The sequence below is a fragment of the Lampetra planeri genome, chromosome 3 (genome assembly GCF_965212315.1).
Source record: "Lampetra planeri chromosome 3, kcLamPlan1.2.h2, whole genome shotgun sequence".
Lineage (NCBI taxonomy): Eukaryota > Metazoa > Chordata > Hyperoartia > Petromyzontiformes > Petromyzontidae > Lampetra > Lampetra planeri.
In genome coordinates, this window is record NC_136109.1 from 6,688,539 (window position 1) to 6,714,388 (window position 25,850).

A 25,850-nucleotide genomic window follows, 5' to 3' on the forward strand; every position below is an offset into this window, starting at 1 on the left:
TTGGTATTAACGGGGTTGCAGTGGGAGACATGTCTTATATATTTGGACGATATTATCGTTTTCAGCCGCACATTTGACGAGCATTTATCGCGGTTGGAGGCCGTGTTCACCAGGATGCGTTCCGCTAATTTGAAATTTAAGCCCAAGAAATGTCACCTGCTGCAACACTCCATGCGTTATTTGGGGCACATCGTCAGTGCGGACGGGGTGGCCACAGATCCGGACAAAACTGCGTGCGTCCGTGACTGGCCAACCCCTGCCACGGTGGGGGATGTGCGTCGGTTTTTGGGGTTCGCCTCATATTATCGGAGGTTTGTTCCAAATTTTGCTACGATCGCGAGGCCTTTGCATCTCCTGACGGGTAAAGGACACAAATTTGCTTGGGGACCGCCAGAGGAGGCAGCATTTCGAGGCCTACGCGATCTATTGGCTACGGCACCGACGTTGGATTATCCGGATTTTGCGCATCCCTTCATTCTGGATACGGACGCGAGTGACACGGGTATTGGGGCGGTGTTATCTCAGTCCAAAGGTGGTGTAGAACGCGTGGTCGCGTATGGTAGCCGGGTTTTGTCTCCCGCTGAAACCCGCTACTGTGTCACTCGCAGGGAACTTTTGGCTATTGTTTTTTTTCTCCGCCAATTTCGACCGTATCTGTACGGTCGTTCGTTTATTGTTCGCACGGATCATGCGGCCTTGCAGTATGCTCTTAAAATGGACCAACCATCCGGCCAGCTGGCGCGATGGTTGGACACGCTGCAAGAATTTTCCTTCCAAATTCACCATCGGAAGGGAGTGCGTCACGCTAATGCGGACGCACTTTCCAGGCTGCCGCAGCGATCCCCTTGCGCATGTGCGTCGGGGACGCATAGGTGTGGCCCGATTCAGCAACCCTCTCCGCCTGTCGCGCTGGCAGTCGAAGTGCCGGAAGCTCCACTTGAGCCGGGGCCGGCTGATGCGGGGTCGGCTGATGGGGGACCGGCTGATGGCATTCTACATCTCCCGAGGTCTGTGTGGATTCGGGAACAGATGTTGGATGATTCCTTGGTAACGTTACGTAAGCGGCCTGTCAAGGGGAGTGGGCGACTTTGTGCGGGTGGCGTGCCGGAAACCACTCTCCGTGATGGCTTGCTGATGTGGAGGGAAGGGATGCAGGAACGCTGGCGTCTGGTTGTACCGGCATCATTGCGGTACGAGTTGATTAGGACTCTGCATTGTGACACGCTTTTACATCTGGGGGTGCAGAAGACGCTATTGACGCTGCAGCGAGACTACTATTGGCACGGCATGACGACGGATGTCGTCGGGCACGTTCGCGCGTGTCCCGATTGTGCCCGCCGTAAGCCGCCTAAACATCCATATGTGCCGCCGATACAATCCATCCAGGTGTCTCGAGTTAATGAGTTGGTGGCGTTAGATATTTTGGGACCCTTTCCGCCATCCGCTAGGGGAAATAAATATTTGCTGGGAGGGGTGGAGTACCTCTCCCGCTGGCCGGTGGCCTGGCCTTTGCCTGACCAGTCAGCGGCGTCTATCACAGACGCCTTTCTTTTTGGGTATGTTATGGACAAAGGGGCGCCGGAGAGGCTCCTTACAGACCAAGGCCGGAATTTTTCCTCCAAATTGTTGGGGGAGGTGTGTGCGGCGCTGGGTACAAAAAAAATACGGACATCTCCCTACCACCCACAAACGGATGGTATGGTGGAACGGCTTAATCGGACCCTGTCCGCCATGTTGTGCCATACGGTTAGTGAAAAACAATCGGATTGGGATTTGCATATCCCTGGGGTGCTTTCAGCGTACCGGATGACGCCGCATGCGGCTACAGGATATTCGCCGTTTTTTCTAATGTACGGTCGTGAAAACGTACCGCCGATTAATGAACAGTTGGGAACCGAGGCGAGGGGACCTGTCAAGCCTCTTCCTGATTATATTCAGGACACCGTTCGCCGAGTCACTGAGGCGCGGGTGGAGGCTCGCATGGCTATGGCCAAAGCCCAGGCTCGGAACGAGCGGTGTGCGCGACGTTCAAAAGGGGAATGCCCTTGGAAAACGGGGGACCTGGCCTGGCTCCATTGTCCACAGGTGCGGCCAGGTACCTCCCCTAAATTACATAAGCCATGGCAAGGGCCGGTTCGCCTCATCGAGGTTCCCAACCCACAGTCGGCGCGTGTTCGGTTTGGTTCTCGGCGTTGGTTCGTCCATACATCTCGGTTGAAACCATACGTGGCCCCTCGACCGGATGCGTCATCTCCTGAGGTTGCCTTGCCGGGGTCTGTTGCTGCCGACTCGCCCTTGCCTGTGCCTGCTGACTTTGCTAGAGCGCCTGTCGTGCCTTTCACAGACGAGCCGGCCGTGACGCGGCAGGGGAAAGCAGACCCAGCTCGGGGTGCGCCTACCACGGCTGCGGAACCTTTGAGACCCGCAGCCCTTCCTACCCCGCCGCGGACACGATCGCGGGACGCCTCTGATGCTGCGCCTTCGAAAATAGGGGACCGGGAAGTTGCCAGGCCTCCAATAGCGAGTGACGAACTTCAGCCTGTCGCTCTTAAAACCCTGCCACGTTCCCGCTCGGCGGGAGGGCTACCGACCGTCCGGGACGGCCCGGCGACCCGCACCTGCTCGAAATCCCTCACATTTCGTTAATTATTGTGTTGTGTTCTTGTTCTCTCCGTATATTATCGTGTGTTCTGTGTTCTTTTTCGTATTCGGTCGTGTTCGCTCGCATTGCTTATTGGAGTTGTGTTCAGCCGAGGTCGGCTGGATTTTCTCTACGGGGGAGGGTGGTGTAATGCGGGCGTAAACGACCTCCCGGAAGTGACGTCATGGGGGGAGGAGTTACGTCACATGGGGGAGAGGGTAAGGGTCTATAAGGGGGGTAACCGGAAGCAGTCGGGAGTGATCGGGGACTGGGAAAGTGAGAGGCCACGCAGGGCGAAGGGTGAGAGAGAGTGGCGAGGTCGCCACACACCCGAGCCACGAGGATCGGCACCGTCGGCCAACGGTGACCGACCCCGGGGCAGGAGGAGCAGCGAGGAGCCTGCAGAGAGCAGCGGGTCTGCAAGGGAGGAGTCGGGCAGCAGGGGTCTGCACGACGTGACAGCGGCGGGGCTGCTAGGAGGGAGTTTGGGCTACGTGAGCGACAGCAGCCTGGGGCTGCAGAGTGGAGAGTATATAGGGGAGTACCGTGAGGGAAAAGAGATCGAACCCAAATAAAGGACACAGGACAGAGAGAAGCGTCCGAGTCTTTTATTACATTAGGATAGTGAAAACAGTAATAATGAACAAAGACATCGATAATGGTTCATGTATGCTTTCATAACTCCCCTCTGTCTATTGGTCTCTGTCACATTGGTACATAACTGGCAACAACCTAAATTCGAGCCAATTTAGACCGTTAATGTTTGCAAAAATATGCCAAACATAGACAATATTTCATTTTGGTGTTGGGTTGTTTTTTAAAGTAAATATGAACAGGTACTTAACGTGCATATATTACTAGTAACTTGCTCATTATAATGTAATTCACAGCTCATGTTAACCATATAATCTATAAGCCTTAGAAAAGTGTAGCATATTGAGATTCCAAGTAACTCTTGTGTATAAGACTGTCACAATGAACAATAAACTATTGTCTGAATGTTGCCGATTAAATCATGTCTGTGAAGCCAAATGATTGTGACTCTTAAGGCGTGGGGCCAAGCTCAAGTGTCGCTCGAAAGCCAGTCGAGATTTGGGGCCTTAAGAAACAGGTGGGTATTTAAGAAACAGGTGGGCCTTCAAAAAAGAGGTGGGCCTTTAAGTCTGTCTTAAAAGTCCCTGTAGATTGAAAGCTGCTGCAATTGTGCAGCGGGATGACGTTCGAGACGGCGGGGGCTGCTGTCACGCGACACGAGCAGGGTGGGGGAATTGGGGTGGCAGCGCCACCCAAGGCCTTGCTGGTGAACATGCAAACAAAGACACTGGTAATACTGTATATGCATTGTCTTTAAAGCTGATTGGTCCACACCAGAGACAGCTTTCTTTAGAGCTGTAGTCTTAAACAGTGTTGATAATGGTTTCTCTCTCTGTGTATTTTCGGTACAGGAATCGCGGATCAATTATGTTATTCAATTGTAATTAAATACAAAAATGTTTTAAATATAAAACTATTATTTGTGTTAACATCCCCGATCGTAAATTTTCTTTTGGCCAATCAACTGGACGGAAAGAAACAGCGTTACATTTTGGAGGCGAGTAGCGTGTGCGGACGCCGCGAGTGCGCGGACGTGCGTGTTGTGGAGTGCTCATAGGGGCGCACGCGTAATAATCCCAGGGTGGTGGTGAGCCAGCCAGTGAGCGATGTCCCTCAGAGAGGTCATTGGCGCGGCGGGGGGGGGGGTCCGATCACCCGATCGGCGGGGGCCCGACGAGAAGCGGCCGAGGAGGAGCGGGGAGTGAAGGGGGTGGACGTCGCGCCCCGCCCGCTCACGGGGAGCGGGGAGGTGGGCGTCAGCCCCCCAACAGACGCATACACAGAGAGGGAGACAAACAAACAGAATCAATCACTAGACAATTGCAGGCATAGGCATGAAGAAGGGTGATAGACAGGGACAGCCAACGAAGGACAGACGCAGATACAAGAAGAGAGATCAAAGACACGCAGAGATCCGGAGACGGACAACCAAAACACCTCTGGTTCCGAGAGACACGGTTCAAGAGGAACGGAGCCACACACCTAAGTTGAAGTCCACCCCCCTGACCATGGTGAAGTATGGGGCCGTCCATAAATGACGTTACGCGATTTTGGACGATTTTGACCCCCCCAACCCTTCGTCACACGGCGTCACAAAAAGTCAGACCCCCCCTCAAATATGACGTCACAAAGCTCTGCCCCCCCCCCAAATAAAACATGCTTAAAATCGCTTTAAACTATTGTAATTGTAGTGCGTATTTAATGTGGGGCTGCACTCTGATATTGTAGGAGAAAACATGTATTAAAAAGTATATTTTATTAAGCAGAACGTGTTGTCTATATTTATTTAAAGTTGCGCATTTTGATGTGACGTCACATTTCTCAACCCCGCCCCCTCGTCACACATCGTCACAAATGTCTGACCCCCCCCCCCCCCCTAGGTGCTTGACGTCATTTATGGACGGCCCCTATGGTAAAGCAACCCCTATGACCGACACTAAGCGAGGAAAGTTTTTTTTTAATCCAGCAGTGGATTGGCAAAGGGCTTTATGTACCTGAATGTTGAACTTCTTTCACGGCGTACAGAGCCAACCGTGAGAATCGGAGGTGCGGGAAAGGACGACGAACTAAACACAAAACATTGCTATAACCATTATTATTGTCGTCGTTAGTTTGCATTCGTTGTTAAACTTACCAGCAATATCATCCCACCCCTTGCCAGTGTAGCTCAGAAGCAAACCCACTCGCAACGCTACCGTGAAATGACGAATTCGTAACGCGTCACAGTCCGCAGGCGATGTGGTGGGTGGGGGTAGTGGGTGGGTGGTGTTGGGGAGCGGTAGTTGCAACCAGAGCTCGATTCCCGCTCACGGCTAACACCTGTGACGATGATCTGAACAGGTCCTGGGCTTCCCCTAGGTCGACTCGGCCTCAAACCAGTCCGTGGTGTGGTGTGTCACAGCATCACGGGACTGTGACGCGTCACGAATTCGTGACGCGTTACAGTCCCCGTATGCACGTGAGTGGCTCGGACTGAGCTGAGCTGGCGTTCAAGTTCCCCGCAGGCGATGTGGTGGGGTGGAGGGGTGGGTGGTGGGGTGGAGGGGTGGGTGGTGGGGTGGAGGGGTGGGTGGTGGGGTGGAGGGGTGGGTGGTGGGGTGGAGGGGTGGGTGGTGGGGTGGAGGGGTGGGTGGTGAGGTGGAGGGGTGGGTGGTGGGGTGGAGGGGTGGGTGGTGAGGTGGAGGGGTGGGTGGTGGGGTGGAGGGGTGGGTGGTGGGGTGGAGGGGTGGGTGGTGGGGTGGAGGGGTGGGTGGTGGGGTGGAGGGGTGGGTGGTGGGGTGGAGGGGTGGGTGGTGGGGTGGAGGGGTGGGTGGTGGGGTGGAGGGGTGGGTGGTGGGGTGGAGGGGTGGGTGGTGAGGTGGAGGGGTGGGTGGTGGGGTGGAGGGGTGGGTGGTGGGGTGGAGGGGTGGGTGGTGGGGTGGAGGGGTGGGTGGTGGGGTGGAGGGGTGGGTGGTGGGGTGGAGGGGTGGGTGGTGGGGTGGAGGGGTGGGTGGTGAGGTGGAGGGGTGGGTGGTGGGGTGGAGGGGTGGGTGGTGGGGTGGAGGGGTGGGTGGTGGGGTGGAGGGGTGGGTGGTGGGGTGGAGGGGTGGGTGGTGGGGTGGAGGGGTGGTTGGTGGGGTGGAGGGGTGGGTGGTGGGGTTGAGAGGTGGGTGGTGGGGTGGAGGGGTGGGTGGTGGGGTGGAGGGGTGGGTGGTGGGGTGGAGGGATTGGTGGTGGGGTGGAGGGGTGGGTGGTGGGGTGGAGGGGTGGGTGGTGGGGTGGAGGGGTTGGTGGTGGGGTGGAGGGGTTGGTGGTGGGGTGGAGGGGTGGGTGGTGGGGTGGAGGGGTGGGTGGTGGGGTGGAGGGGTGGGTGGTGGGGTGGAGGGGTGGGTGGTGGGGTGGGGTGGAGGGATAGGTGGTGGGGTGGAGGGGTTGGTGGTGGGGTGGAGGGGTTGGTGGTGGGGTGGTGGGGTGCTGGAGGGATAGGTGGTGGGGTGGAGGGTTGGGCGGTGGTGACGTTGACTGATCCGCAAATGAGTACCTGGTGCGGCGTGAAAACATCACCACGAGGGAGACAAAGGTGGCCGTGCGGCGTGGTGTTGACCACCCACCCCCTCGTGTGCCGTGCCGGCCTTCAAAGGTGCTCGCCAACAATACTTGCCCCAACAGTGTGTTTAGGCTATACGGGGGGCATCTTTGTCTTTGGTGTTGACGTGGTAGGCCGGTGGGGTACCTCCCTGCTAGGAAATCCCAGTGACGTCCAAGCACTGCCCGGCGACGTCAACTCGTGCGCTGTTCTTAGCCAACAACAGCAGTCGGCGTAACGACACGCCGCGAGACGTTCGCTCGTACACTCGCGTGGACCATTGCTTTGTATACATATTTTTGTTAGCGCCGGTGGAAGGCTTCTAGTAACTCGGGTCAAGGAAGCGGTGCTGTTGCGTACGTTCTGGCAGCATGTCCGGCCGGCGAGATGCGAGGGGGGTGCACATGGAAGCCGAGGATGGGGATGATGAGGAGGAGGAGATCGGGAGGCCACGGGACGTCGGCATGGCCGGGCGCGGGGCCACTCAGTCTGCGAGCGGAGCAACACCCGGCAACCCGGGGGGCGACTGCCCTCAGGAGGGGCCCCAAAGGTGAGTTCCCCTGACTGAGTATTTTCTGGAGGGCCCCAAAGGTGGGTTCCCCTGAATGAGTATTTTCTGGAGGACCCCAAATGTGGGTTCCTCTAATTGAGTATTTTCTGGAGGGGCCCCAAAGGTGGGTTCCCCTAATTGAGTATTTTCTGGAGGACCCCCAAAGGTGGGTTCCCCTAATTGAGTATTTTCTGGAGGACCCCAAATGTGGGTTCCCCTGAATGAGTATTTTCTGGAGGGCCCCAAAGGTGGGTTCCCCTAATTGAGTATTTTCTGGAGGACCCCAAAGGTAAGTTCCCCTGATTGAGTATTTTCTGGAGGGCCCCAAAGGTGGGTTCCCCTCAATGAGTATTTTCTAGAGGGCCCCAAAGGTGGGTTCCCTTGAATGAGTATTTTCTGGAGGGGCCCCAAAGGTGGGTTCCCTTGAATGAGTATTTTCTGGATGATGATCATCAATGCGTGGCGTGGGGGTTGCTTCATCCAGTGATGGATTGACAAGGCCATGTACATTTACAGTAATTCTCATTAATTAAGTCTGGAGGGGCAGTGAGGGACGCAGATTTTGTGCAGTAATTGAGCAAGTGAGCGGTGAGGGTGAGGGTTGGTACAACTGGGTCTGTCCCGTGGCCTGTCACTGAGTCTTCTGTCACTTCACGTGGCCTCAAGGTGCACCCAGCCTGGCACAAGCGCTGTGCTTTTTGTGAAGCTGGGATGATCTCGTGTCCCTGTCATGATTGAGCGCCTCTCTGTCTGTCTCTGCGTTTAGTTTATTTGACCTTCCGTAGCCATTTCTGTCTCTTAGTGACTCTGTGTGTCTATTTGTTTCGTTGTGTCCCTCTATATCGCCGAGCCTCTCAATGCATCTCTCCCAGTCCATGTGCGTCTCTGAATGTCCGTTCATGTGCGTACGTGTCTTTGTGTCTCCATCTTTGTGTCTCTTAAGTATGTCACTTTGTCCTTGCGATACAAACCCAGCTACCCGAGTTCGATTCCCGCTCACGCCCAGCACCAGTGACGATTATCTGAACCGGTCCTGGGCTTCCTCTAGATCGATTCAGCCTCAAATCTACCTGGTGCGGCGTGTAAACATCGCCGTTAGGGAGACAAAGGCGGCCGGGCGGGGTGCTAGCCACCCAGTCTCTCGCGTGCTCGCTGACAGCACTTACCCCAAAAGTCTGATAAGGTTATAGGGGGATCTTTGTCTCTTTGTATCTCCATGTATCTGTCACCATATGTCTGTCTCACTCTCTGTGGGCTTATATATCTTCGCCTCGCTCTGCGAGTAAACACTCGTTCGCTACCGTGAAATGACGAATCCGTGACGCGGCACAAACCCCGCACTGCCCGGTAGGCGTGAGTGTCTCGTACGTAGCTGATCTGGGGTTCAAGTTGCCCTCAGGTGAGATGGTGGGTGGGGGTAGTGGATAGGTGGTGTTGGGGAGCGGTAGCTGCACTATGAACCCGACGACCAGAGCTCGATTCCCGCTCACGGCTAACACCAGTGACGATTATCTGAACAGGTCCTGGGCTTCCCCTGGGTTGATTCAGCCTCAAATCAAGACGGGGTGCAGTGTGTGATTGCATCACCACTGGGGAGACAAAGTCGGTCGGGTGTGGTGTTGGCCACCCACCCCCTCGTGTTCCGTGCTGGCCTTCATAGGTGCTTAATAACAGCACTTTCCCCAACAGTCTGTTAAGGCTATAAGATAGATCTTTGTCTTTGGAGGGGTGGGTGGTGGTGACGTAGACTCAGCCTCAAATGAGTACCTGGTGTCGTGTGTAAACATCGCCACAAGGGATACAAAGGTGGCCGGGCGTGGTGCTGACCAACCACCTCCTCGTATGCCGTGGCGGCCTTTATAGGTGCTCACTAACAGCTCTTGCCCCAACACTATCTTCAGGATATACGGGGGATCCGTGTCTTTGTTTTTGTCGTGGCAGACAAGGAGTGTACACCATGCTGACGCCTAATGCAGAGAAGCACCAGCGTCTGAAGACACGTAAGTTGTTTTGCCATCACTGTGTTTTTTTTAAATCATAGATATTAAGCAAGGGCTCAAAAGACCTAGAACACAACGTGGCCCAAACAGAAAGTGTGAATAATAATAGGGCATTTAAACACGTGTAATAAACGACTTCCATGACGAGTGTCCTTTTATTAACTAAATTACTGCACAGCTCCGCTCCTTCTCTCTCCCGGCTATTTCCCTTTATCACTGCCATGGACGAGGCGTACTCTCTGTCCCACCTATGAGGTCCGCCAACCTCTCTATCCGATCCCGCCACTGACTGGCGGCGTGTCCGGGATCCGCCACGTGGTTGATGGCGAGGAGAGGATGAGCAGCGACGCTGTCCAAACTCGAGGCTTCCCACACCGACCACGAGTCCTCCCCTGCCTCTGCTTATATTCCTCCCGGCGGAGCTAGGCTCCGCCTCTAGCCACGCCCCCTCGTGGAACCTTCCCGATGGTTCCCGAACATTCTCTCTGACTCTGCCCGTTACCCTCTAGAAGAGGGTCTGTCTAGAGCTCTCTCTAGTGGAAGCCTAGTGGAGGCAACTTCCTCCATCCATAGCATTACGAAGTATTTTCACGGCTGCACCTTTACCTATAACTTCAGATAATTCCCCCCGAATGCATTATCTGGAGTTACATTGGTGTGAAATAACAAGAACAAACAAGATGGCATGGTACTGTGAGCTAGCCAACTCTCCCCGCATGCGTGTTATAAAGGTGCGGCAGAGGAGGAGGCAGCGTTGGACCGGTTGCGGAGCGAGAGGAGGGCTGTGGGAGTACGCATCACCCCATCGCACGTCGGTGAGTTTTGTTAAAATCCAACGCTTGCTACTCCCGAGGGTGTGCACATTGGACTCCATGGATTTGGAGCAATGTATCCGTCACTACAACACAAATAATTAACCACACTGTGGCTACAGCTCCCAACAGTGGAGGCACAGGGAATCTAAGCAAAAGGTAGGGACCCAAAATAGGTCAAGGATCCACAGATTCATGAAAGGATAGGGGTTCACTAAAAATATAACTCAGATCTATATATAAGATGTATTAACTCTCATCTTTAAAAAAAATGCGCCTAAAATAGTTGCAATTAGTAAATGAAAGTACACATGTTATATTTTATCTTCCGTAACATTTGTGGCATTTATTTATTTAATTTCAGCTCATAGCCCCCAATAGGCTGGCACCACCACCGACTCATTACATTGTACAATGGATAAAGATCGTATTCCACACTGACGCACTCAAAACACTTCCTTCTATCTCCGTTTCCCTCACACTCTGCCATAATAAAGCCTTGCATATTCCCCTTTAATTCGAATCATTTGGATGCAGTGGGACATGCCTGTGATCAAGCGATTTGAAGGCAAGAAGGGTTGTTTGATCACATAGGGATTTGGGAACCGTGGACTAACCACTGTGCTACCGCTCCACCCTATAAATAACTATTCTCAGCATTTTAACATACTGGCGGTACACTGGTGCGTGGTATAAAAAAAGCACATTTTTGGAAATAATAATTTATTTTCCTGCGATTCGCAGTCCTGGTCATAAAATCTTGCGGGGTGTGTCAAAATCAGTTTTCGTGATGTCGAAGCAGTTGGAAGGTGAATGCCAGTTAAAATTTAGATTTTCGACTTTAATGAGAACTGGTGTGTTATACTGCACCGGTGTACCGCCAATATGTCCATTTATCCAGGAAACCTCAGTGAGTGTCAAGACTGTTTTTCCAGAGGGCCCTGCACTCTGATCTTTGGCCGATTCCGTTCATGCCTGTTTTGCGTGTTGGAGCAAACCGAATCACCCAGAGAAGACCCAGACAGTGAGGACATACCATTTAAAGATCTGCGTAGATGGATCCAATAACGTACTCTGGGTACTGCCATCACTTGGAAAACCGAGAAGCCCAGCCTGTTTGTGAGTTTCACATGCCTGCGTGGTGATAAAAGTGATCATACTACGTTTTTTACAGAGCATTACTCATGAAAACTGAATCTCACAATGCTGCACAATCCACAACCCACGAAGTAGCATATATATTATGATGTTTTCAGCCAATTAATGAGTTTGTATATACCTGGAGAAAACCTGCACGTGCAAGGCGGCAACACTCTGACAGTCTGTACCATACAGATAGGAAAGATTACTTTAGGTCGCACTTTACTGAACCGCATTCACCTTGCAAGCCAGAATATGGCACCTCGACAACCATGGGAAGGGAGTTTTGCAACTTGTGTGTGATCCACCAACCCTTGCCTACTAAAGGACTGGATTAAAGGCGTGCACCACCATCGCCTGGCTAAATAAGATACAGTGAATATTTCCACTGAGTATTTGGTTGCAAATAATAGTGGAGCAGATAAATTAAACGATTAAACTATAAACGAAACGAAACAGTTTTATTTTACCAGGTAAGGCTATCTGAGCAATATAGCTCTTTTGTAGAAGCAACCGAGCCACAAATGAGAGTGCACCATAGTGGCTTATAATGTGGAAATGTATAACAGCTAAATACTCGAAACACATGTTTCTAAATGTGGAGAAAAAATACCAGAGGACCTGGCGAAAAATCCACACGACCACGGGGAGAACATATCAACTCCAAATATACAGGTGTCGGTCAGAATCAAACCCACGACCTTCTCTATCTATACCAGGCGAGGGAGTTAACATCTCACCACAGCAGCTGTGTCAAAGCTCGTTCGCAGCATGCTATCAGTTTCTTCACAAACCTGTGGTTTCCACCGACCTTTGCTTCTGAAGTGGTGGATCACAAATGTGACTCAACACGAACTTGGCATGCTGTCTGTTTACATGGTCAGTGAAGTGAACTAGCGGGAGCACATTTGTCGCTTGTTACAGAGGTTCATAGTTCGAATCGAGTGGTCACCCTGATTTTAACGGCAGGTGTATTAACCATATGAATACTGAATGCCATCTCCTTCACAGAGGATATTAGAGACCCCGTGATGTCATTCCCAAGAGTAGGGACTGTGTGCTGGAGTCGGGGACTAAATTTCCCAAATGCAAGACTGCAACTTTCTCAATTGGGATCATACCTTGCAATAATCACACCCACTGGCAGACTAATGCCCAACACAACTCTTACAAATGAGCCTAACATTGAATTCTCACCTGGTTAAACAAAATGTTTTTAGAAATGAACTAAACATGCTGACAGTGGAATGTGGCATATTGCTGTGTGAGTGAAAACTTCGCTGGAGAGGGTCCTAAGGTAACAGTTTCACGGTCCACATCCGTGGTTGCTGAAATAGTGCCCCCTTTGCTTGTCATTGACTGGCGCGGTCATGGTCACAGGCGGATCCCTGTCAGAGGGGGAGGTGCGAAAGAATCAGCAGCTGACGACGAGCCGAGCCAAGATCCAAGCCAGGGTGAGAGGATCCTGCAGCACACTGCTCGTCCATACACACCCTCAATGGGGATATCGTACCCATGCGACCTCCACCCTTTGTGAACAGACCCAATCAGCTACTTATTGCCGTGTACACGCACATGTACGGCTCTTTTTCAATCCACTCCTGGATGAAAGCTCATCCACATTGTACGGGCCATAGGCGGTGTTTTTCCACGACGCTTCACCATGCTGGTCAGCGCTGGTTGGTGAATGTGGGCAGCGTAGGCGTAGGGGCATTGAAGTAAAGTACAGCAGTGGATTTATCCTGCACTGTCCTCTGCTGTCCACAACATAACTTGCACAGCACCTGTAATTATCATACTAATATTACGCGTTGTCTGCTTCACAGTGGATGTCAAAGATCCCATGACGTCAACCGCAAAAGAGTAGTCCACTGTGTGCTGGCTTCATGGTCCAAATTTGCCAATATTTTTAAATAACCTGAAAATTACTTGATGGCAATTTACATATTAATCATCGCTACCTCTCTCTAGTTCACTATATTGTATCTTTAGTCTTTCTTTCCCCGGTTGCTTATTACTTATTTTCCACCTTTAAATGCATAGCACTCTGAGATCTGTTCTTTGAGGGCACCTTATAAAAGTACATAATTATTATTATTACTGTGAAAACTTGTGTAACCAGTGTGGTTATTTTACTATTAAATGACGCATATATTCACACTATCGTATTAGAGAGGGTGTAATTAGTGGGTTTTAAACCTTGTGGATGTTGTGGAGTTACGATTGGCTTAGGATAGATGGGCGGTATGTTAGGCCACGCCCTTCGTAAAACGAACGTTAGGCAGGCGCGTGACTTAATTGCCAGAGTCACGTGACCACTGGATAAGGTTAGTTGGTATACAAATTTAGCTTAACTATTACAATTTAACAGTAGCCATCCTTCATAATAAAATAACCATGAACACATTTATATTTTGTAATACATGAGATATTAGTGAACTTGAAAAATTAGTTAATTCTTGAATTTTTATATTTTAACATAAATTAAAATCTGTAAAATTAATGGTGTGAGATATAATCCCTTGGGATCTTGAAGAGAGGGAGGCCCGTATTGAGGACCAATCGTGACGCTAGCACATTAAGTTTACAGAAAGTCCTTCGTGTGCACGTGGCCGGTGTTAGGAGTGAGAGCAGGTCGTGTCGCAGTTTACGAAAAAGATGATCTGGCAGTGGAACCAAGGAAAACAATGCAGAAGTGCTACCAAAACTTTTATTTAATCATTTATTGATGACCACCCTGTGTCGTCTAACAATCAAGGCCAGTAAAGATCGAGGCGCAGTGGTCACGGGTCACACTTGGAAGGACCCTCCTAAAAAAAGTCACGAGATTCAATGAGGCTTTCCTGGGCAAATGAGCATAACAAATAAATATGCCTATCCATGCGTTCACCAACCCGCACTGACCAGCCTGGGGGCTATCATTCATCACTGGATTAACAAAGGGCTGTACATGTATCCTAAATGCAATATTAAGCATATAATTTGCCTATAATTTCCATTCATTGTAAAAAAAATATTCAAATAATCGATGTATGGCTTGATAAAAGTGTGTAACAATTTTTTTTGTTCCTGGGTAGTAAGTGTTATTTCCTAATTGCTTATACCTCAGAAGTACACAAAATGGCTATTAGTCTCCACAGAGTATGGAGTCCCCACAAACTTTGCTTTTGTGACCAGGACAGTGATATTTTGAAATTTACCTATTTTCAATGAGAAAACGGGCGAATTTGTGTCTTTTCGTAAATTTCAAAATATCATTGTCGGGGTCACAAAAGCAAAGTTTGTGGAGAATAATAGCCATATACTTTTTAGGCATAAGCAATTACGAAATAACCCTTACTACCCTGGAACAAAAATTGTGTTACGTAGTGTAATAAGATGTGTAATAAACAATTTCATGTGACGAGTCGAAGCATCGTTATTCGCCAAGAGGCTTCTTGGCCTCCTGAATGTGTCTGTCTTGCCGCTCGGTGACAGATGGATCGCGAGGAGCGTGAGCGTTGCCGCAGAGCCCAGGATGAGGCCGAGTTCCAGAAGAAGAAGGACATTCAGAGGCAGAAGGTGAGACCAGAGCAAAATCCTGGAGTCTAATTTGGGTGTCAGCCACCTCTGTGTTTAAACCAGGGTTCTCAAGTGTATTGAGGCTGATGGTCTCAGTCTGGTGACCAATATCTGCACAAAAACACATTATATAAAATTTGGTTTTCACTTATTTTGGATAATTCTACAGCTCTGAAGCCTACATTTTGGATGCATGTACTGTATATTGAACTTCTTTCATAACGTACATAGCCAACTGTGCTAATTGCAGGTGAGGGGAAGGACAACAAACTAAACACAAACATTTATAAAGAAATCAGTTTTCAATCTAGATTTAACAGTGCATAACTCCAGTGGCTTATCGGAAAGAACAGCATTCCGAATGGCTGCACCATGCAATGCGGTCACCATCTTTGTTCAAAGGCTAGCCAAAAACTGCTGCGAGCAAGACTGGAGTTTGTGTGATGGTTTATGTTCCTTGACAAGATTAGCAAAGTATTGTAGATTGACTGCCATTTGACAGATATAACTAAAGCACTTCACATGATCAAATTCAGGGCTCTATCTCCCCCCACCCCGCCGCCAGTCCCCCAAAGGATAACAGGTAAGTCAATAAATCTTCAAACTAGTTCCATGATGTCTCCTTCCACACACCATTTTTTTACATAGACCAATGCACTGATTTGCAGGAGTTCGATATTGACATTCTTTATCTCCTAGCATGTTATTGTTAAGCAAAATTTCAACAAAATAGAAATGATTTTCTCATTTACAAAAAACTTGTCATGAACGTGTATGTTAAACATTTGTTATTTCATTGTTTATTTCAAAGTATCAATGTCCATTGCCATGCATGTGTGTGTGCTCGTTTATTAGGCTATAGAAGCAGAAAGTCGACATAAGCAGAGAGATGCCCAAAGGAGGAGATCATTCGCAATGGATCACTCCCGGTACAATCACTCGCAATAAAACTTCACCCGGCAAGTCCTTAAGAGACCTTTTTCTAGCTGTACAGAAGATGTAAAGAAGCTGGTATGAGTTCTATCAACCATGAATTTATATTTATGCGATGTAACCCAAAAAACCTTTATTATGGATAATATTGGTCGTGAAAGTCTACGTGTTAAACTGAGTTATATCAATGGTTCTGGGCCTCCCCGAGGTCAACCCTGCCTTAAATGAGTACCTTCTGCGATTTTTAACATCAGTACTGGAGAGACAAATGTGAATTTGTAGTGACAATTTACACCATTGGTGAGTGATAGCTGAACTGGCCCCGGACCCTTCATCCCACAAACACGCACTTACCGGCGTGATGGAGTATGTTCAAACAATCCCAATGACTTATGTGTTATCTGGAGGCCTTCATCCAACAGTGGACTGACAAAAGCCTATGAAGTTATATTATTTTTGTACTCAATTATTAAGTACTGAAGTCGCAGGTTTGATCTGTCGGCACGACAGTTGCAACAATGGGGTGTTTTAAAATCTCTCCACCTGTGTCCACCCAGCTGTACAGATGAGTTCACCACAGTTAATCGATTGGCAGGCCATCATAGAAGAATAGGGCAAGATATCTTCTCCAGGGACTCTCTGTAGCTCCCTTTAGTACAGGGGTCAGCAACTTTTCAAAGAAGAAGAGCCATTTTTAAAAAATCTTTGACAAAAATATTTCAAGAGCCGCACCACACGCAGAGCTACTTGTACACAAACACAGCAGGTATACAACAGGTGCCAAAAAAATCCTGACGAAAATGAACAAAAATGTTATGGAATAAACTGCATCTATTTAGTTCTTTCCCCCTTCGTTATTGTTTAAGAACACAGTTTAACTGTATATTTTGCCATCACCAGAGCATTCCATCGTGTCCCATTCCATTCCATATTTAATAAATGATCTCTGTTAAATTATGCTTAAGATTTAAGTAAAAAAATGGCTGCCCGCCAAGGGGGCAGCCAAAGAGCCACAAGGGAGAAGCCAAAGAGCCACAAGGGGGCAGCCAAACAGCCACAAGGGTGATGCCAAACAGCCACAAGGGGGCAGCCAAAGAGTCACGATGGGGAAGCCAAAGAACCACCTAAGGCTTCGGAGCAGCAGGTTGCCGACCCCTGCTCTAGTCGAAGCTCTTCCCCCCAACAGTGGCATGAGCAAATCATTGCAGGGCTTCACCTTTACCTTTTCTTTTTACTGTCCTGCGAGCTTCAGGTGGGAGAGAAGGTTTGATGAACAACTCATATTTGTCCTCACTTTTTCCCCAGGACCAATGAGCACTTCTTGAACAAAGTTGAGTGGAGCAGCCAAAAAGACACTGCTAAAGGACCTCAAGCAGACACAGCCATGGTAAGGCACTATATTTGATTCTCAGTGCAAAATCCAGTGCAGTTATTTGTGTTTCATAACAGTATTGTGAAACATATACAGCCCTTTTGACCATCGACTGCAGGATGAGGACATTAATTAACATCACAACAATAATTTTACTGACCATCTCTCCTCACATTTTACTTCCTTCAGTGCACCTTAATAAGAAGAATGTCAGTAAAACTTAATAGGCTTGACCCTATCTGGCAATAACACAGGAGATGTTCAAACATCAAATAGACACCTATTGTAAGGCATCAAGTCTGCATTAACCAACAGAGCATGTCTGTATATTTTACAAGCATGTGTGGTTAATGCAGACTTCATGCCTTGTAATAGGTGTCTAGTTGGTGTTTGAGCATCTTAACACTTGTGTTATTGCCACAAACATGAAGCCTATTTTGATGTTGGCAAAAAGGTCCCATAGAAAAATGTCAGTAAGTTTTATGGCAATGCTCGTGATGGGGTTTGTTTATCGATGCTTCACCACATTAGTCAGTGTGAGTTGGTGAAGGGGAGGAGCACAGAGAAGTATAGAACAATGGATGATGTTGCAATGTCCTCTGCTGTCCACCACTTAGCCTTACAGCTGTCTGACTAGAAAAAGTGATTCCAAATAAGTATTGTAAGTAACTTTTTAAGTTTTGTGGTTTATTTTTATTGGAATTTAAATGAATGGTGATTGAATGTGTTATTTGTTCAGGCTAGGAGTAAATTCAGGGACTACAGAGATTCCCAGCGGAAGGAGGAAGAGGAGGCACACAGACTGAAAAAGGAGACACAGAGAAGAAAGGTATGGATTTATAAATTACCCTCCAGCTCCCAGCAAAGCAGCCTTTACTCAACAACACAGCCCTCTCTCACTAACCACTCAAGTGTAGCCATCACAGCCAATGGTGGTGATACCAACATACCTGACCATTTCGTCCTTCCTTCTTAATCCAATAGTTGAACCTTATGGTGGGACCCCGGAGTCCCCAATAAACAGAAGTAAAAATCGTAATTAATTAATTTATTTTTGGCGACTCCGTCCCGCCGCGCATATAAACGCCATGACCTACCAGAAATCAATCCCCTCGTTCTTCACCAAGCACCCATTGTTGCAAAAATTGCCGTAGTCATAGACAAAACTTTGATTAGCACATCATGTAGAGCTCGTCGAGAGGAATAGATTGCCATATTGTTTGCCTTCAATAGACATAAAATGACGTCGCAACGCAGTTCATGCGAGAGCCGGGGGCTTAAGGGACCCTGGAGTCCCACCATAAGGTTAAGCTGTTGTACAGCAGCAATGGCCAACACTCCATGCACTCTGATCCATGTTAGTGGATCTCAATTGGAACTCCCATCCACCAGAAAACTACGACCAATAATTATCCATCATTAATTTAACCCTGTAATACTTGATACAGTACAGTAGACAAAATATTCATCTTCTTGGTTCTTTCGGTAAAGTCACGTAGAATGGAAATAATAAAATACTAAAAATAAAACATAATAAAATAATTCTCACGACGTTTTGGCCACAACGCAGACAAAATATTGGCGGAATTTATTGGTAGATCTTATATTATCCTTTAATATACAGGTATCCCTCGATTTATGAACATTTGGTTTACAAAATTTTGCTTTAACACAATTGACAAATTATGGACAATTTTCAGTTAAAGAAATCGAATTTCCGTGTTCACAAAATTTCACACGGCACGCACCATGAGATAACATAGCATAAACCGCAGTCACCTCATAATGCACTGCACGAAACAGCTGCCTGCTGAGTAGTGCATACAGTAGTACATACAATGTTGTCCCACGTCTGACTGCATAGCCGCATGTGAGTGAATTCAAACCGCATACTGTATATCAAATTTTGGGTAAAAATAGATGAGCCACATATACGCTTAATCAGAAAAACTGAACCCGCATACAGCGAGGGAAACCTGTACAAATAATTCTTAGTTATTTGTTTTCCATGATTTGTAACTAAATTTGTTGTACGCTTATGCCAACATTTGTTGTCATTTGTCCTGAGAGCCACAATAAAAATTCAGATCCATCCATGAATCCTGAATCACATTTTGGGCACCACTGTTGTACAGTCAATGGCTCACCTTCAAGGTCTATTCTTATGATCAAAATGAATCAATATTAATTTATAAATACTGCCCAACTAGGATGAACACCACATGAGGATGAACACCACTGGAATAAAGTGCACACTGTAGTACTCCCTCTACCATAGCCCAACTGGGTTTTGTTTCTTTCCATGTTCACTGACCCCTTCCAATGCCTCTCTCAGCAACCTGACATTCTATCCTGTACACACGTCCCACCCATCACACGCACCTTTATTTCCCAATTATCTACACAACACTTTGTTGCGACGTTTTATTTAGAGCTTCCAAGTTGCTTAATCTATTATTACATGAATCACTGGCATCCTCTGCATGCACTCAAATTCTAAGTTCAGACATATTTTGTTGTTGCTTCCTTGAAGTTGAACTCTCTGACCCATATGGTCACGTGATAATTAATCTCTACGGATGTAATAATGCATTGATTTATCAACTAAATATTACTATCGCATTCATGATGCAGGTATTGTATTGTGTAAAAGTAATACATTTGTATTCATTCAGTTATATATATATTCTCATAGATTATTTTTGGGCGTGTAGTGCCGCTGACACAAGTTCTTGCTTACTATGAGCCTTTATTTTGGACACAACACTAATTCTAGGCCCAGGCTTCGATTCTTGATGGTTGACCTTTGTCTTCTCTCCAACGGTCCCTTCCCCTTGTGCTCTACCCTTTTATATTCCTCGAGCCCCCTTTCTCGAAGGTTCGCTCACCCCATTTCCCTCAGCCAATTCTCGTCCTCTTTCCCTAACGGTTCTCAACCCTTATCCCGACAGTCCACCCTCGTTTTTCTGCCTCTTACCTTTGAATTTTCCTTGCAATCAGTTTAATTCTCTGACCATAACCAATCCTCGTTGAGGCCTCCCTATACCAATAAGAGGCCCCTAACACACTTCCTGACTGTCCGTCTGCATATGTACAGTACCCTGTCAGGCAAGGGTCTATTGATTCGGTCTTTATATACGTAAGCTTTCACGACCAATATAATGATTTATAATTTGGTTTCTGGTGGGTTAGATCATGTACATATAATATTAGTTTTTATTTCTATAATCCTCCACCACCTGACACTTAAATCAAGTTATCACATGGGCAAATGTGCACATTGATTCGTTTTATCAGCAACCTGGAGGAATATTGAAAAGAAAGCAACACTTTTGATAATTCTGTATGAAGTTTCACTGGAGATTACATCCAGTTTGATTTTTAACATTCCGGATTTCTGAAAAATAAAACCCATTCTCATATTTTCCCACATGACAGTTGGATCTAATTGGATCTGTCAGGTGGTGCAGGATTATTGTAAAAGAAAACCTGATACCGACACAATCTAACCTAAAATACACTAATTACGAATCATTATAGATTCTCTAAATGTGTGTATTCTCTACATTTACACAAAACATGTATTTGAGTTGTACATCGAATTATGACCTGAGGTTGGTGTGAAATTCTGGATCATTTAGAGTTTGGAGACGAGGGTTTTGGCGAAGTCATTACATGCGGTGATAAATTGGCTTTGAAATTGCATTTTTCCCTATGCTATATCTACTGCCGGTGAGCTTGTGGGATGAGTGTGATCACTTTTTTTTATTCTCATTTCCAGGCAGAAGATTTGGAGGAAAATAAGAAAGCCGAGGAGAATAAGAGAGCTCGGCAATTGCAGATGGATCACAGGAGGTGCGAGAGAGAGTGATCTTACTTACACGGTCTTTATGCAAAAACGGATTGAATAAAATAAACTTATATTTAAAACAGACAAGGGCCTGTTTCACTTTGCAAATATTAAATCAATTTGATCCATCAGTTGATGGGTATTTTTTGGACCGAATGTTTCCCAGTAAATTCTATGAAAGATGCAGTTTTTCCCTCCACATTTGTAAACATGCGATCGATTATATCGCTGCTCGAAATTTCTACGTGATAAGCCACTTTGTTGAACGATCATTTGTGGTCAGATCACTTAATAGATCTGTGGGGTTTACCTGGAATCAAAGCGGCAACCTATGGTGGGCTAACCATTACACTATGGCAGCGTCCCTAGTAAATATTGAAGACTGATTTGGTTATTTGATCATCAGAGCAAACCAGGCTTTCCTGGACAGGCTGGAAGGACGACGCAGCGGAGAAACGACCAACATCCCACAGTGCGAAGGCACCTGGCATGAAGAGAGCAGCACTCCCCCTTTTAAAGACGGTGACAACATAGGTATTTGTCATCATTTTCATTTCTATCATGCACTGTATTTATCAAGATTGGTGTCATTGGGTGCAATGGTGCATTGGTTTATGTTCTGCACGATGAACCAGGCAATATATTTTTAAGTGATGTTTACCTTTCTATACTTTGAATTCCTATCGTGTTTTTGGATTGTTGGTTGTTGTAACGTTCTGACTTGCCCCTACTAGGCATTTGTGAAAAAGACCTTTATAGCTCATATTCCTCCAGTTGAAATAAATATTCTGATTCTAATCCTAGTAAAAATCCCGGCCATGGATAATGTCAGCATCGAGTGATATCTGATTTGGTTATGAGATATCTGTGCAGAGTTTGCTCTTTTCTCACATGTGTGGGTTAGTTTCTTGGCTCTCTGGTGTTATCTCACTCGTCATAAAAAAGAGAGAATTGGTTGAGCATCCGGGATGCAGAACACTGGGAAGTGGTGGTGTGGTTAACCAGGATAATACGTGCCAAAGCACGGAGGCAGATTATGTGTTTGAATACAGGTTTCAACTACCTGGGATTAAATCAAAATCTCAAATATAATGAGTTGACCGTCTCGGTCTACTAATGACAGTAAAGGTCACGGTAAGTTTGGTTTGTCACTCCAGCATATTTGGCTTTGGCTTGATTGAAGAACTTGCATTACCAACAACGTTGATTAAACACCTTCAGGCTGTGGTGAGGCTGAGCTGCCCATGCCCATATGAATGTTCCTGTGAATTTTGCATAACTGCGCAGGAGTGTGGAGGAGCAGTGGTGCTGATTCCAGGCCCTTGGACAGCTTCAGCAGCAGAAAGTAAGTTAATATGAGGAGGAGGGAGTGCGTGAGTGAATGAGCCGTGGGCTCTGTGATGTAGAGCTCATGTATGGGTGTTTTGTCAATCAATTTCAAGATGAGGGCTCCCCACACCATGTAGATTATGTTTTGTTTTCTACTATACGTCACCACGCTAGTCAAGTGCGGATTTGTAGAGGTGGGAGCTTGGATTTTGCTCTACCATCCACAGCTGCTTATGACAACATATTTGTGCATTGTGGTTATCCATCTAAGCACAAACCAGCCTCAATCCTAATTGGCTTTTAACAGCCAATGAGATCGGGTGCATTGCCTGTGGTCTGGTTTTAAGGAAATATGTCGCACCTTTGTGAACATAATTAAATACAGTATTTCCTTGTTATCTGGACAAGGGATACATTTCAGAGATGCTCGTAAATAGAAATTTTTGCGGATAATGATATTGGCATACGAATATCATTTTTTTAATGAATTACCTTAAAGAAATACTTAAATAAGCTATTAAAACACGAAAATTATCAACAAAAAATTGGTTCTAATCAGTGGTGGCTCCTGCAAAATCTCTCAGGGGAGGCAAATGTCTGGATGATTGATAAGGATAAGGTCCATCCATGCAATGGATACATTAACAGCTTAAGCATGTAAAGGCAACTTCACTTCTTTAATATTAATGAAAAATAAAGTGACTCTTACAATACATCTTGTTTGTTTCTATACTCACTATTAAAACAAACCACTCAAGTTTCTTTTATTAAAGATTCCACTAGGTGGCGACAAATTATATTGTTGGATGAAACGTGCTTACGTATGATGACGTAAGCACGTATGATGACGTAAGCACGTTAGTGCGAGCCCTCCCGGAAGCCATAGAGAATGCATTGCAGCGCCCACCCCGTTCGAAAAAAACATCTTTGAATGTAAGTCTATGGGGCCACTCGGGGCGATTCTCAGCCGGAGTGAAATCGCCCAAAAAGAGGCGGTACTCCACAGAACGTGACATGACGCTGATTGGACTATATCCAGAGGCACAGTGACGGCTAGCGTGACTCTGTGGTTGAATGACATTGGTGGTGCGTCGCCCAATCGCCCTAATGAAGAAACCGCCCCTGGTTCTAATAAACATAAAGTAAATATAACATTAACTTGTGAAATAATAGTTTGTAAATAAAATTTCCTTAAATTATGATGTTGCTGCGCAGTAGTTCCTCCATGATACAGGTTTTTTCGGTTAGATCACGTAAATATAAAGTGTCGTTAAACCCGCCACCACCCGATAAAGCCAATTACTACGGTTTGTCACGTAAACAGAACATGCCGATTCGTTACTAGTACAGCACACCGGCGTTGGAGAGTAAATCCACAACATTTACAATCTGAGTACAACGTTTCGCCTGTAAATACAACTAGCATCATCAGGTGACAGCCATATTTGTGGAGAAATCCTCCTGTCTCGTTCCTTAAATAGTGGGATCAATGTGATGGCGTCACTTGAGAGCCCTTCACGTACGAAGGCCAGAGCAGGGGAGTTAATTAATGTATATAAATTACAATGGGTATCCATTACCGGTTGCGTTATTCATATGGTAATCAACATACATTCCCAAGTGCTGTTTTATTTTTCCCCAGTGATGCGGCAAGCTCCGACATAACCCAGCTGCGGGATAAATTTCCATGGTACAACGAACAAGCCCTGAAACAAATCCTTGATGAATGCTGTGGAGACATATCTCGCGTCTGCAGCCTTCTGTCTGAATGATGGGAGATTTTGCATAACAGAAAAATGGATCAATGAGACACAAATGAAGCTTTCGGCTTGCTCTTTTTCCTAAAAAAAACACAAGACAATATCGACCGATTTAACTATTATGGGTTGGACCTCGTGGCGTAGCTATTGAGTGTGCAGGAAGTACAACTTTATTGGAGTCCATGGGCTGAACGTTCCCATGCAACGGGCCACAAATAGAATAGATATTAGATGACGGGCCCCAATTATTTTCTTGCACCTGGGCCCATGCCACTGATGCATATGCCATTGGATGGACAACTATTATTGTGTGGTTGCTGGTATAATGGTGGCCTTTTAGAGAAGCATTTTGTTGTAACTTAAGGGGTGTAATGATTAATTGATTCAACGGTTAATATTGATTTTTAAGTAAAATTTTGAAGTATCAAATTGTGTCAAAGAAACCTGTATTTTTTGTTGTTGCATATTTTGTATGTAATAGCTTCAGATGACTCCTCCAGTTTCTATAGGGCGTTATATTCACAATGTAAAAAAATAATTGATTTCCGGATATGAAACGCACATCTGGATTACGGCAAGTCAAGGCCTATGACCAAATATCACTCTAAATGCGCCTAATCTCATCAAATCTCAGAAGCTACGTCGGAATTAGCTTGGTAAGTATTTTAATGAGTGAACACCTCAGATTTCCAGGTGTTGTAGGCATGGGGCTACAATGTAGCTTAGCGATGGCTGTCAACTCCTCGTATGCATGGTGGGGTTTTTCCCAGTTTTCCTCCTAGATGAAACCATTAATGGAATCGACCAAACATCCCAATGGAGTACTTTCCTAAATAGGGGTCTTTAAACCCAATGAGGCTTTCCTGGGTAAATATTTGACATTTTGAATATGAATATATAATTGCAAAGAGGGTGATATGTTACACTCATATTTCCTTAAGAAAATGCAGAATCACGACTGTGGGCCAAAGAAACTCGTGCGTTTCTAATAAGCAGCTTATCATGGCTTATTTGAACTTGTGGTTATTTTCAGTGTGAAACTGTTGATGTACTGCTGCTACTTTTAATTGCAACTTTTAAATATATGTACCTTGCCTTTGAACTGCACTTAGTTTATTTTATCAATTACTGCAAAATAAAGCACATTCATGAACCAATAAAACTTAAAATATATATATTTGCGCATTTGTTTACGTGGCAACTTGTATCAGGTGTATGACACGCAATGAAATTGTAACTTTCAAAATAGGTGTTACGCCTATTTATTAAATGTGCTCTCACAGACCTTAAAATAGTTGTCAATGCCATTGTTATGAACGCGATTTTAACGTCTTTGCAGTGTATTAATCATTGATATCTTCGTGTATGTAAACATGCATTTAAGAATTTATGAATTAAAATGGATGTTATACCCATTATACGTAAACTAAACTTTTTATTTTATCAGGTAAGACCCACTGAGCTATATAGCTCTTTTTCAGAAGCGACCTGGCTACAAATGATAGCTCAACGAAGTGGCTTATCATGTGGGGATTTACAGCAGCCAAATACTCTCCAACGCATGTTTCTAAATGGGGAGAACATGCAAACTAGAAATATACAGGCGTGAGAGTCAGGATCGAACCCATACATGTGTAGTGAAATAGAATTAGCTATGTAGCAGCATAGTGCTGGCTGCTGGCAGGGAAGGATCTACAGCTTACAGCAGCCCTGACAGCGGCAGGCCAGGTGATACACCAGAGG

General features: G+C 46.5%; 1 protein-coding gene across 3 annotated transcripts; it reads left to right on the forward strand.

The window, feature by feature from the left end:
• Positions 1-6,729: 6,729 nt before the first annotated feature.
• LOC144737007 (epithelial-stromal interaction protein 1-like) lies at positions 6,730-25,523 on the forward strand. Of its 3 annotated transcripts, XM_078619657.1 has the most exons (13): positions 6,730-6,854; positions 7,171-7,350; positions 9,292-9,350; positions 10,082-10,165; positions 12,683-12,756; positions 14,780-14,863; positions 15,719-15,792; positions 17,102-17,183; positions 17,908-17,997; positions 20,950-21,023; positions 21,425-21,552; positions 22,306-22,363; positions 23,990-24,256. In XM_078619657.1, the coding sequence occupies exons 1-13, from the start codon at positions 6,748-6,750 to the stop codon at positions 24,117-24,119; spliced, it is 1,224 nt and encodes a 407-aa protein (XP_078475783.1). In that variant the 5' UTR covers positions 6,730-6,747; the 3' UTR covers positions 24,120-24,256. The 3 variants fall into 3 exon arrangements, with proteins under 3 accessions (XP_078475783.1, XP_078475799.1, XP_078475793.1); XM_078619673.1 differs by lacking the exon at positions 21,425-21,552 and having other exon boundaries at positions 23,990-25,523; XM_078619667.1 differs by lacking the exon at positions 6,730-6,854 and having other exon boundaries at positions 6,885-7,350.
• Positions 25,524-25,850: the final 327 nt, after the last annotated feature.